Raw genomic sequence first — 14,597 nt, forward strand, 5'->3', positions numbered from 1 at the left:
ACGTTGTTGTTATTTAATAGTAGTAGCGTGTTTTCTACCCAGCGCTACTTGTAAATACCAGTAGCATGGGGTCAAAAACATGCGCTACTGGTAAACTTCTACCTATAAGCATTTTCCTAGTAGTGGATGGAGGGATGCCTCGCCGCCACTAGCCTCCCCCCCCCCCACCTGGACTTTGCCAGACGGTGATTTGGCGGCGGCGGCGGCGACAAGATGGAGGCAGCGTAACCCTAGATGGGTTCGGTGAACCATGATACATAATTGATTTATGATCTGAACAGCGAAATTAACATACTCAACTTTTTCTCTCTAAAAATAATAATGCCACACATCTATTGACCAGCCATAGGCAGAGCCTGACAAGGAAATGGGTGTACATTTGCAAACTCATTAGTTTCTAAACAATAGTTCAAATCTCCTAATTAATGTTATAATTAATTAGTAGAATACCATCTTTTTTAGCCATGCACATCCAATTTGAAAATCTTGCCTCCGCCACCGAACCTAGCGGTACATACTACCATGTAAAATAAAATAAATGAACATGAGGCTCCCTAGGGTCCGGTCATCTTTCACCTCCTAAATGGGATGATGGAGCATCGCCGTTCTTACCTCTCCATCACCGGAGATAACCAGTCGTTGTTGATGATGGACGAGCAGTCGCCAAGTCCACACTCCTAACGAACTACTGGCCCAGAGAAGAAACCACCAAACTAGATATTCATATGGTAGATCAGGTCTTCCCCGCACCCCCATGCCGGTTGTGGAAGATGAGGGGTGGCGACCTACCCACCAGATGAGAGGTGCTAGCATGGTGCCTCCAGAAAATCTCCTCTCTAGGGTTTGGAGAGGAGAGTATGGTTTCGGAAGAACATCTCATGATGTTAGTTAACAAGACGGGTCATCATCTCAAGAAAGGCCAAAACTGTTTCCTCATCCCCAGAAGCGACTCCCAAGTGACTGGGGTTTCCCCGCCTCCGGCGGTGGCGCTACCAATATGCCTCATGTCCTGTGGCCTTATGGTCATGGAGGCGACTTGCCGCGTCAGAGGGCTCCTGGTCGGTTTAGGTGCTTTTTTTCATTTGTGTAGGCTTTTTGACCCGCTCAAGCACGCGAGGTGGCAGCGACTCCCTAAAAAGGAGGAAGGTTCTCCCCACGCAGCCCCCGGCCCGGCGGTGCGTCTAGCATCATTGGAGGACGTGTGGAGGTGTGTCTCCGACAGATCTCATGGGATTTGATCGGTGATGGCTCGAGAATTTTGAATATTTGAGATGAGTTTTCATTTGGTTTTCAACGGATTCATATAACATCTCCTTTATTTCTAATGCTAATCCTCCAAGAGATAAGAAAACCCATTTTTCCATTCTTCCAAGTCACCTTAAATAACCTCACCTCCATCTTTCATAGCATTGCCTTTATTTTCCATGTACACCCCAGCGAGTGACTCCGTCATCACTAGGTAACAATGAGTGAAGATATTTTTAGTATGAGAATTTAGAAGCCCACATCCAGATTTCTTTAAATAGACACTTTCTTGTTTTACCAACAAAATTAGATGAATATGAGAGCCAAATGATGGATGGCTCCAACGGCAAAGGGAACTGCTAGGTGGTCTCCCCCGCCACCGGGTTGGGCTAAACTAAGTATTGTTGCAAGCTTTGGCCTCTTTTCGTGCTCCGCAGCCTTCCGAGCAGTTGGGAGGAACTGCAGGGGAGGAGTGCTAATGGTGGTTGCGGTAACTAGTCGGTGATGTCATGATCCTGACGAAGTGGATGGATTAGAGTGTGTGGAGGGCATTAAACTTTTCCGGGAACGAGCTATTATATCTTCGATCATTGAGTCGGATAGCTTGTCACTCATTAAGATCATTGCTATGTCACAATTACAAGGAGGTCTTGGGGATGATATCGTTGTTGCGGAATGTTCTATACACCATAGGGAGAAAATAAAAGGTGCTCACTCTTTGGCGCAGGTAGCTTCTAGGAGTGCAACCTGATCCATCTGGATCCTAGATGTACCATCTGCTATTATATGCAGTATCATCAATTAATGAAACCCCTTGTTCGGACAAAATACTAGCTTTGTTGAAAAATTATGTTGAAATCCTAGATAGTTCAACAAAAACTATTGGAGACTAGAGAACAATATTCATCTTGAAATGAAATGAAATTTGAGAATTTCAGAAAGTCTAAGAACAACCAGAACTATCAAAGAAAATGACAAGCTTTCAAAAAAATCAGTCCATGACTTCACAAAATAAGTAAGAATTTTGACCCCAAAAGAAAGGAACTTTGGAGAACCATACTTAAAAAGATATGTCAACATTGAAAGGACAACATTGGAATAACAATTTCTGCCATTGTGATCAATGGAAATGGAGTTCCAAAGTTCTAAAGATAACTTTCTAATCAAACAAGTGGATCATGCAACAAAAATGAAAATGTAATGAAAATATAAATATAAGAAAATTAGACCGTGCACCTTCCCACCATTCATGACTTCATGGCGTAAAGTCATGATAGGTTCGACATAGTAGCGCTTGTGATGATCACCACTCGCTCAAGGCAATGTGTGGATGACCGAGGATGTGAAAGATATTGGGGTGTGGTTTCACAATGGGGGTTCGTAGCCTTGGAACTCCCTAGAGGCACTACCTAGCGAGAGAAGTTTATGCAAAACGAAAGCGGTGGATGTGATTTATATGTTACATGACTGGCGCCTTTAGTGAAACGACATGTATGATTGAAATGATAATTTTCAGCATTTAACCATAAGTGAGCAACTTATGTTACATAACCATAACACGTGCAAAGAGCTTCCATTGCAAGTCATTTGGCCAAAATATTGGTATATAACTTAATACATATAAATAGTGATACATTGACATGTAACATTCTTGGAATATATCATAAACACTAGTACATTTTCCACAAGAACAATGAAGCCCTTATTTGATAATATGTAAGATAATAACAAATAAATGAAAAAGGAGTCACAATACATTAGGTTGGGCTCCATTTTTTTAGATTCCTCGCATGAAGGGACTAGGGGTAGGCATTGCCATACCCAGATCCAGCACCTTTGCCTGCACCATGCCCACCATTTCTTCCTCCGCCATTACCACCACCGTTTCCACCAGCATCTGCATTTGTACTACCTTGTCTATACCAATTGTTAGTAGCAATAGCTGAGCCGGAACCAGTGCCACTACCAGCCCCATACCCACTAGATCCTTGATAACCACTAGCTTGCCCTCCACCACCACCGCCACCGGCACCGCCAGCGCTAGTATATCCACCATAGCCACCACCATAAGGATATGAAGATCCTTGACTATATTGACTAGAAGCGGAGCCAGAGCCGGACCCGCTACCATATCCAGTTCCACCATTTTGGCCGCTGCCTCCACCGCCACCTCCACCTCCACCGCTTGCATGGCTACCACTATTAGAACTCACGCCAGACCTAGTTCCACTCCCAGCACCCGAGCCACCACCACTCACAGTTCCCCCACCCTCTCCTCCTCCCGCTCCCGTTCCCGTGGCGCTTCCACTGCCGAATCTAACCACCCTTGCAGCATTGGCCAGTCCAATGCTCAAGAGGATAACATAGCCGAGGGCTACTAGCTTTGTGCCTACCATTGTGTGTGTTTTATGGAAGTGTGTACTCTTGCAAGATGAGGTGAGTTCCAAGTGAAAGATCGTATGGACATTTATAGTGGTGCTTGCGGCCATGCATGCTGGGGGTGGAGATTGGAGTTTTTGACAAAGTCATGTCTGAACTCAAGTGGAGGCTTAGAATAATTAGCGCCTTAATTGGTGCAGGTAAAAGTAAACGATGATGACTGACTGCTAATCGTGATCGCATCGGCGTGGGTTCAACAGTTGTAAGACACATGCAAGCATCCACTGACGAGCAGAGGAGCGAGGCAACCTCGAAGTTTCCGTAGTGCAGTTTGGAGTGGAAGTAAACGACGACTCCACCCATGTAATCGAGTTGTTGGGTCAAGTAGCCGTGCATGAAGAATTGATTAGCAGATGATCAAGTTCAAGTGGATGGTTAGTACACCGTATTGATCCCCGGACTAGTTCAAGTTAATAGCTGAACCAGTCCATAGCTTTGGTCCTATATGACTTTGCTATTGCTGACGTGTTTTTGTGTGCGTGAGTTTGTGTTAGTTGTGTGCATCCTAATTAGGCAGAGGCTGGGTGTGTGCTCATTGTGTTTGTATCCTCTTGATGCTACATTTTGAGTTAATAAAATCCACCCTTTGTCGAAAAAATAGCTGAACCGGTTGCATTCCGGCGAGATGCTCTAGCTCCAAAGGTTGTGAACCCGAGATACATTACACAGCTGCTTCTTCATCAACTGAACGAAAATGTACGGCAACGCTGCTTTGTGAGCCGAGATGATCTAGCAACGAGTGGTAGTCAGAGCACCAAACAGCAAAGGGAAGCAGCCGGCATTGCCACATCAGCAAAATCTACAAACCCTTGCCTCATCGGATAGATAGGCCGACAGAAATCAATGACAACGAGCCATCGAACCATCGAAGCCGACATTGTCAAGATGGCGGAGAGGCTCGAGGAAATTTTATTTGCCAGACCGACGGCACTGCCATGCAATGCTAGTGAAAGCATCAAAGAGGGGAATACTAGAGATCCATCTGGTAGATCGGGGCTTCCCCGCACTCTCATACCAGACATGGAGGAGGCAGCAACCTACTGCCGGACAAGAGATGGCGGCGTGATGCATGTAGAAAATCACCTCTCTTGAGTTTGAGAGGCGAGAACGGTTCTAGAAAAACTGGTGGTGTGGTTAGTTAACTAGATGGATCATCACAAGTAACATAATTAACTAGTTTTGCTTTTGCAGACAAAACTTACTATCTATTCATCTTCAATCATAGCAGTACAACAAACAGTAGAAAAAAATAAAAATTACATGCAGATTCATAGACCACCTAGTGACGATTACAAGCACTGAAGCGAGCCAAAGGCGCGCCGCCGTAAATGCCCCTCCCTCGTGGCGCTGGTTTTTTTTTACATAGTAGTAGCGCGGGGACCCGCGCTACTGTTAGGGCGCTACAGCTATTATTTAGCAGTAGCGCGTTTCTAAACAAGCGTTGTAGCTAAAATACTTAGTAATAGCGCCTCTTTCTCTACCAACACTACTACTATGATCACATAGTAGTAGCGCTCTATTTTTTTCCGCGCTACAACTAGGTAAATAAAAATAAAAAATAAAAAAAGGAGTCAGAGGCAATATTCATGGAAATCAAGACAAATCCAGTGCAAATAAACTAAGTTCACAGAACCATCTCACAAGCATTAACGACAAATACCACATTTAATATAACCACACAATCTCACAAACTCATATATAGTAGTCAACAATGCATGGATAGATCATAGGTGATAAGTCTACTAGGTAATCATACTAGCATATATATGGTTCAACAGCCACACGCCTGCATGGATAGATCTCACAAGCATATGTAGTTCTAGATGATATCGATGACGACCATCATCCTCAAGCCTGGGCGGTGGGTGTTCCTGATAGTAATTAGGATTGCCTGTTCAACATGAAGATTCTTGCCGACGAGGAAGCTCTTCCACCCAACCGAGTTAAAGTGTGTGCGACCATCCGTGTAAATGCCGTACACATAAGTGGTGACGGAGCCCCTCGCGGTAAGGCGTATTCCAGCAGAGCCTTTTTCATCAGGCTTGATACCACAACTCTCAGATAGACTCTTTGGCAATTTCTGAATAAGAAAAACATATCAATTAATAAGTAGCCTCACACATTCTACACTATCAAAATACAGTACTACATTTCTACACTAAGTATAACAATAAAGCATATATATCATCGGATTCACTAGGCATATAAGATTCACTAAGCATATATATCATCGGATTCACTAAGCATATAGATCATCGGATTTACTAAGCATATAAGATTCACTAAGCATATATATCATTGGACTCTACACTAAGTATAACAATAAAGCATATCATCAAATTACTACAGTAAATGCAACATACCATGATATGCCGATCAACCATCGTACTTGTAAGGCGGGTCACGAATGGCACCTCAATGAAGTCAGCACGTGGCGGAATGATGTCCCATAGGTTGCACACCTCCTCCTCGCTCAACCTCATTCTTTGAGCAATGATGGCTTCACCAAGTGGGTCGTCATCATCCTCATCATCCTCATCATCTTCATCATCTTCTGCTTTGTTCACATAAATCACGGCAAACTAGGGTCTTTCTGCTCTGAAGGAGAAGCTGATCAAGTCACCACCGGTGATACGCATGTGGGCAATGAAACGGAGCCATCCAACTCCTCCCACCTGCATCATATTTCGTCATTTCTCGACCTCCATACTGTAGGGGCCCCCAGGAGCCTCAAAGGTCACAGAGTCTCTGGTCAGCTTGTTGAATTATGACCTCACATTGCATGGGACGATCTGTGTGCAAAAAGAAAAATGATATATACACGATGCATTAATGCCAATAACACTAAAAACAAAATAGTGGTTACTAGTTTCATATAATTTATTACTGCCGCATGAAGAAAACTCGACTGGTAGTAGATGTCGAACAGCGTGCCAGTTGCAAGGCTGCTGTCGCACCTTGACTTGCACCGTCGGCATGGTGGTGGTGGTGGCATCATTTCCCTAAAGCAATATGATTAGAGGAATAACGATCCAAAAATTAAACATAAAGTTTTCAATACACACATCAGGTTTTGAATAATATACACATCATACAGAATACACATGAGGTTCACATGGCAAGCAAAATAACAACTAAATTGTAGTTCAGTTCAGACAATAACCTAATAGAGATCATGTAACCCAAACAGAGCCTAATAACCCAAACAGAGCCTAATATAGAAGTCACAGGTGGGTGAAAATGTAGCCAACATTTTCTACTACAAAATATAAGCACACGACTAAGAGGTAATACAAGGGAAGAACAATCGCACACATAGACAAAAGATAGCATCAACCTGTCCTAATTAACACAGCAAAGTCAGTTTTCTCATTCAAGAAAACAGAGACATGAGACAGATCAGTTAGCATTTTTTTCGAAATGGGTGTTAGCATATATTGAAATGCGCACCATAACAACCTGGCAATTTGAGCATCACCACATACAGACACTCTCTTCAACCTGAAAGAGTATCGAATCAAGCATTAATTTTTCCATGAAACCACATAACAGTGAGGGCTTCTTGGTCATATCTTTATATGCATCAACAAAGAAGCTAGTGGATGAAATTCACACATAGGGTAGCTCATCACGAGGATACAAACATTTAGACCTTTCAGAAGAACTGGCACAATCAACATCATTCAGATGAAAGGAGGAGCATTCACGACATAACCCTAGTGTTAGGAAAGAACCCCTCTCTAAACCCTAGAACACTAGGCACCGCCGCCGCCGCCACTGCTCTAGGGACAGCAGCCAATAATTGAAACCCAAGTTTCAATTATATGTGCTAAACTTCTAATCAAGAATTGAAACCCAAGTTTTGGTGAGCAACAAAAGCCTCTACTTGTCTCACCTAACCCCTCTCTCTCTACTCTCTCCCCAATCACGCGAGGAAACAAGCTTGGAACATGTCGCATCGAAGCGCGGAGTCACCATGCAATCCCTAAATCCCTTTCCCCCACGCGAAATCCCAAAACATGGCGAGCCGCCACGGCGAATCGACTGGAGCCTAGCTAGTCGTGGCACGCGCAGGGAGGAGGAGATCGAGGGGGACTTACGGGGCTGGAGCGTCGGAGGAGGCGAGAGGCGACCACGCGTGGTGGCGGCTGATACGTCTCCAACGTATCTATAATTTTTGATTGCTCCATGCTATATTATCCACTGTTTTGAATGTTTATGGGCTTTATTATACACGTTTATATCATTTTTTGGGACTAACCTATTAACCCAGAACCCAGTGCCAGTTTCTGTTTTTACCTTGTTTTAGGGTTTCAAAGAAAAGGAAAATCAAACGGAGTCCAATTGACCTGAAACTTCACGGAACTCATTATTGCAAGGAAAGAAGCACAGAAGACATGGAGTGCACGTCGGGGAACCTACGAGGAGGTCACGAGGCAGGGGGCGCGCCCTCCACCCTCGTGGGCCCCTCGTGGCCCCCCTGACGTACTTCTTTCGCCTCTATATCTCCATATACCCTAAAAACATCAGAGAACACAATAGATCGGGAGTTCCGCCGCCAGAAGCCTCCGTAGCCACCAAAAGCCAATCTAGACCCGTTCCGGCACCCTGCCGGAGGGGGAATCCTTCTCCGGTGGCCATCTTCATCATCCCGGTACTCTCCATGACGAGGAGGGAGTAGTTCTCCCTCGGGGCTGAGGGTATGTACCAATAGCTATGTGTTTGATCTCTCTCTCTCGTGTTCTTGATTTGGCACGATCTTGATGTATCGCGAGCTTTGCCATTATAGTTGGATCTTATGTTTCTCCTCCCCCTCTACTCTCTTGTAATGAATTGGGTTTTCCCCTTGAAGTTATCTTATCGGATTGAGTCTTTAAAGATTTGAGAACACTTGATGTATGTCTTGCCATGCGTATCTGTGGTGACAATGGGATACCACGTGATTCACTTGATGTATGTTTTGGTGATCAACTTGCGGGTTCCACCCATGAACCTATGCATAGGGGTTGGCACACGTTTTCGTCGTGATTCTCCAGTAGAACTTTGGGGCACTCTTTGAGGTCCTTTGTGTTGGTTGAATAGACGAATCTGAGATTGTGTGATGCATATCGTATAATCATACCCACGGATACTTGAGGTGACACTGGAGTATCTAGGTGACATTCGGGGTTTGGTTGATTCGTGTCTTAAGGTGTTATTCTAGTACGAACTCTAGGGTTGTTTGTGACACTTATAGGAATAGTCCACCGGATTGATTGGAAAGAATAACTTTGAGGTGGTTTCGTACCCTACCATAATCTCTTCGTTCATTCTCCACTATTAGTGACTTTGGAGTGGCTCTTTGTTGCATGTTGAGGGATAGTTATGTGATCCAATTATGTTAGTATTGTTGAGGGAACTTACACTAGTGAAAGTATGAACCCTAGGCCTTGTTTCCTATCATTGCAATACCATTTACGCTCACTTTTATCACTTGCTACCTTGCTGTTTTAATATTTTCATATTACAAAAACTATTATCTACTATCCATATACCACTTGTATCACCATCTCTTCGCCGAACTAGTGCACCTATACAATTTACCATTGTATTGGGTGTGTTGGAGACACAAGAGACTCTTTGTTATTTGGTTGAAGGGTTGCTTGAGATAGACCATCTTCATTCTACACCTCCTACGGATTGATAAACCTTAGGTCATCCACTTGAGGGAAATTTGCTACTGTCCTACAAACCTCTGCACTTGGAGGCCCAACAACGTCTGCAAGAAGAAGGTTGTGTAGTAGACATCAAGCTCTTTTCTGGCGCCGTTGCCGGGGAGGTTAGCGCTTGAAGGTATATCTTTAGATCTTGCAATCGAGTCTTTTAGTTTCTTGTTTTATTACTAGTTTAGTTTATAAAAGAAAATTACAAAAAAATGGAAATAGTTTGTCTCATACGCTTCACCTTTTTAATATCTTTCATAAGTATGATGGAAAGGAAAATTGTGCTCAAGTGCTAGAAGAAGAAATCTATAAAATGTTTGGCACTAAATGTGTGAATGATGAGCATGATTGCAATGTTCTTACTATGAATTCTTTGAATATCCATGATACTAATGATGATTGCACTAGTTATAATGAAAATGTCTCCTATAAACAGGTTAATTTTTGTGGAGTGCATTGGGTTTGTAAGTACACACCAAATAGGGAAGGTAGATATTGCAAGAGGCATAAGTACTTAGAAACTAAATTGTTGCAAGAAGAGCTAGATGAATGTGCTGAAAATTTAAATTATGTTGGCCATGCTTGTGAGCTTTGCAATGAACATGATCATTTCAATACCCAATGCAAATTGTTTCATGATCGCATCGTGTCCAAAAATTGTGATGACTTGATTTCCCTTACACATTATAATGAACTTAGTTTGCTTATGGGTTACAAAGAAATCAAACGTATAACTAAGCATCTTCCAGAATTTTCTCGTTATAAACTGCTTGGCTTTGATCTAGAGGAAATTGATATGTATTGTGCGGTGAATTGTATTGAAAATCCTTATATTGCCAACTACATAAAGAAAAGAAAAAACAAATAGAAGATGAAGAGAATACTAATGAAGAGGAAGAGACTTCCCAATATCCTCCTATTATTTCTTATGATGAATCAGGTAATGAGGAGGAGCCTCCTATTCAACGAATCTCATTAATAAGGAGCTCGAAAAAGAGGATTGAACCCACACGTGATGTGGTGAAGAAGAAGAAAAGAAAAAGTAAGAGAGGTAAAAAGGTATCCCTCCCAAATAGTGTTGTTCCTATTACTATTGTGCCTCATGAAAATATAATTGTGGAAGATAATGATATTTCTTATGATCTTGAAAATCTTTTTGGCACTTGCTTGGATGAATATGATAATTGCTATACTATTGGTGCTATCCATATTATTAATGATGAAAGTGATTATGCTTATGATATGAAATGGCCCAAGCTTGGGGATGCTATGTTTGATGAAGATGATGTTTTTGAGAATATATTTGCTGCAATTAATGTTTGTCCCAAGCTTGGGGATGCTAAGTTTAATGAAGATGATATTTTTAGTCTCTCAAGTTTTGATATCAAATTTATAATGATGATAGCATGCCTCCTACCTATGATGATTATTGTGATGATACTTATGCTATAAAAAGTAGTGATTATATTTATAAACTTTCCATGATTATGGTTACCCCTTTTCTGAACATTACTCTTTTAATGTGGAAACAATTTGTAGTATTCGAGTTTCTTATGATACTCCCACTATTCCGAATGAGAAGAATTTTGCTTATGTGGAGAGTAATAAAATTTCTATGCTTGAAGATCATGAAAAGAATGCTTTAGGTGCTTGTTATATTGTTTAATTCATTCATGATGCTACTGAAAATTATTATGAGGGAGGAATATATTCTTCTAGGAATTGCAATAATATCAATTTTCCTCCCTATGTGCTTAAAGTTTTGAAGTTATGCTTGTTTTACCTTCCTATGCAAGATGATTCTTGTTCCCTCAAGTTGTTTGCTCACAAAATCCCTATGCATAGGAAGTGGGCTAGACTTAAATGTGCTAGTCATATTCTTCAAAATGCTCTCTTTATGTTTCAATTCTTATCTTTTATGTGAGCATCATTGAAATCATCATGCCTAGCTAGGGGCATTAAACGACAGCGCTTGTTGGGAGGCAACCCAACTTTATTTTTATTCCTTGCTTTTTGCTCCTGTTTAGTAATAAATAATTCATCTAACCTCTGTTTATATGTGGTTTTATGATTTTAATTAATGTTTGTGCCAAGTAGAACCTTTGGGAAGACTTGGGTGAAGTCTTTGTTATCATGCTGTAAAAAACAGAAACTTTAGCGCTCACGAGAATTGCTGCCATTTTTATTTGTAGAGTGATATTTAGTTAATTATTTTTGCAGATGATTAATAGATAAATTCCTCAGGTCCAGAAATTTATTTGAGAATTTTATGAGTTCCAGAAGTATACGTTTGATCCAGATTACTACAGACTGTTCTGTTTTTGACAGATTCTGCTTTTCGTGTGTTGTTTGCTTATTTTGATGAATCTATGGCTAGTAAAATAGTTTATAATCCATAGAGAAGTTGGAATACAGTAGTTTTAACACCAATATAAATAAAGAATGAGTTCATTACAGTACCTTGAAGTGATCTTTTATTTTATTTCGCTAACGGAGCTCACGAGATTTTCTACTTTAAGTTTTGTGTTTTGAAGTTTTCAAGTTTTGGGTAAAGATTTGATGGATTATGGAACAAATAGTGGCAAGAGTCTAAGCTTGGGGATGCCCATGGCACCCCCAAGATAATCCAAGGACACCAAAAATTCAAAGCTTGGGGATGCCCTGGAAGGCATCCCCTCTTTCGTCTACTTCCATCGGTAACTTTACTTGGAGCTATACTTTTATTCACCACATGATATGTGTTTTGCTTGGAGCATCTTTTATGATTTTAGTCTTTGCTTGCTAGTCTACCACAATCATCCTTGCTGTACACACCTTTTGAGAGAGCCATACATAATTTGGAATTTGATAGAATACTCTATGTGCTTCACTTATACCTTTTGAGCTTTATAGTTTTGCTCTATGTGCTTCACTTATTATTTTTGAGCTTTATAGTTTTGCTCTAGTGCTTCACTTATATCTTTTAGAGCACAGTGGTGGATTTGTTTTATAGAAACTATTGATCTCTCATGCTTCACTTATATTATTTTGAGAGTCTTAAATAGCATGGTAATTTGCTTAAAATCCTAATATGCTAGGTATTCAAGATTAGTAAAAACTTTCTTATGAGTGTGTTGAATACTAAGAGAAGTTTGATGCTTGATGATTGTTTTGAGATATGGGAGTAATAATATCAAAGTCGTGCTAGTTGAGTAGTTGTGAAATTGAGAAATGCTTGTGTTGAAGTTTGTGATTCCCGTAGCATGCACGTATGGTGAACCGTTATGTGATGAAGTCGGAGCATGATTTATTTATTGATTGTCTTCCTTATGAGTGGCGGTCGGGGACGAGCGATGGTCTTTTCCTACCAATCTATCCGCCTAGGAGCATGCGCGTAGTACTTTGTTTCGATAACTAATAGATTTTTTGCAATAGGTATGTGAGTTCTTTATGACTAGTGTTGAGTCCATGGATTATACGCACTCTCACCCTTCCACCATTGCTAGCCTCTCTAATACCGCACACCATTCGCCGGTATCATACACCCACCATATACCTTCCTCAAAACATCCACCATACCTACCTATCATGGCATTTCCATAGCCATTCCAAGATATATTGCCATGCAACTTTCCACCGTTCCATTTATTATGACACGCTTCATCATTGTCATATTGCTTTGCATGATCATGTAGTTGACATCGTATTTGTGGCAAAGCCACCGTTCATAATTCTTTCATACATGTCACTCATGAGTCATTGCACATCCCGGTACACCGCCGGAGGCATTCATATAGAGTCATATCTTGTTCTAAGTATCGAGTTGTAATTCTTGAGTTGTAAGTAAATAAAAGTGTGATGATCATCATTATTAGAGCATTGTCCCAGTGAGGAAAGGATGATGGAGACTATGATTCCCCCATAAGTCGGGATGAGACTCTGGACGAAAATAAATAAATAAAAGAGGCCAAAGAAGCCCAAATAAAAAAAGAAAAAAAACAGGCCATAAAAAAGAGAAAGGCCCAAAAAATAAAATAAAAAATGAGAGAAAAAGAGAGAAGGGACAATGCTAGTATCCTTCACCACACTTGTGCTTCAAAGTAGCACCAAGATGTTCATGATAGAGAGTCTCCTATGTTGTCACTTTCATATTCTAGTGGGGATATTTCATTATAGAACTTGGCTTGTATATTCCAATGATGGGCTTCCTCAAAATGCCCTAGGTCTTCGTGAGCAAGCAAGTTGGATGCACACCCACTAGTTTCTTTTGTTGAGCTTTCATACATTTATAGCTCTAGTGCATCCGTTGCATGGCAATCCCTACTCACTCACATTGATATCTATTGATGGGCATCTCCATAGCCCGTTGATACACCTAGTTGATGTGAGACTATCTTCTCCCTTTTTGTCTTCTCCACAACCACCATTCTATTCCACCTATAGTGCTATGTCCATGGATCACGCTCATGTATTGCGTGAAGATTGAAAAAGTTTGAGAACATCAAAAGTATGAAACAATTGCTTGGCTTGTCATCAGGGTTGTGCATGATTTAGATATTTTGTGTGGTGAAGATGGAGCATAGCCAGACTATATGATTTTGTAGGGATAACTTTATTCATGCCACAATTAAGAAGAATTACATTGAAATTATGTCAACTAGCATTCCACATCAAAAATTCTTTCTTTTATCATTTACCTACTCGAGGACGAGCAGGAATTAAGCTTGGGGATGCTGATATGTCTCCATCGTATCTATAATTTTTGATTGCTCCATGCTATATTATCCACTGTTTTGAATGTTTATGGGCTTTATTATACACTTTTATATCATTTTTGGGACTGACCTATTAACCCAGAGCCCAATGCCAGTTTCTGTTTTTACCCTGTTTTAGGGTTTCAAAGAAAAGGAAAATCAAACGGAGTCCAATTGACCTGAAACTTCACGGAACTCATTTTTGGAAGGAAAGAAGCCGAGAAGACTTGGAGTGCACGTCGGGGAACCTACGAGGAGGTCACGAGGCAGGGGGGCGCGCCCACCCCCCTGGGTGCGCCCTCCACCCTCGTGGCCCCCTGACGTACTTCTTCCGCCTATATATGTCCATATACCCTAAAAACATCAGAGAACACAATAGATCGGGAGTTCCACCGCCAGAAGCCTCCGTAGCCACCGAAAGCCAATCTAGACCCGTTCCGGCACCATGCCGGAGGGGGAATCCTTCTCTGGTGGCCAT

At 41.4% G+C, this 14,597-nt stretch overlaps 1 protein-coding gene across 1 annotated transcript; it reads right to left on the bottom strand.

Moving 5' to 3' along the window:
* Window positions 1–2,831: 2,831 nt before the first annotated feature.
* On the bottom strand, window positions 2,832–3,651 carry LOC119273361 (glycine-rich cell wall structural protein 2-like). The gene has a single exon (XM_037554544.1). It carries the CDS (start codon window positions 3,639–3,641, stop codon window positions 3,045–3,047), a length of 597 nt encoding a protein of 198 aa, XP_037410441.1. The 5' UTR covers window positions 3,642–3,651; the 3' UTR covers window positions 2,832–3,044.
* Between the last annotated feature and the right edge of the window lie 10,946 nt (window positions 3,652–14,597).

The sequence above is a fragment of the Triticum dicoccoides genome, chromosome 3A, assembly GCF_002162155.2.
Source record: "Triticum dicoccoides isolate Atlit2015 ecotype Zavitan chromosome 3A, WEW_v2.0, whole genome shotgun sequence".
In the NCBI taxonomy this organism is placed as follows: Eukaryota; Viridiplantae; Streptophyta; class Magnoliopsida; order Poales; family Poaceae; genus Triticum; species Triticum dicoccoides.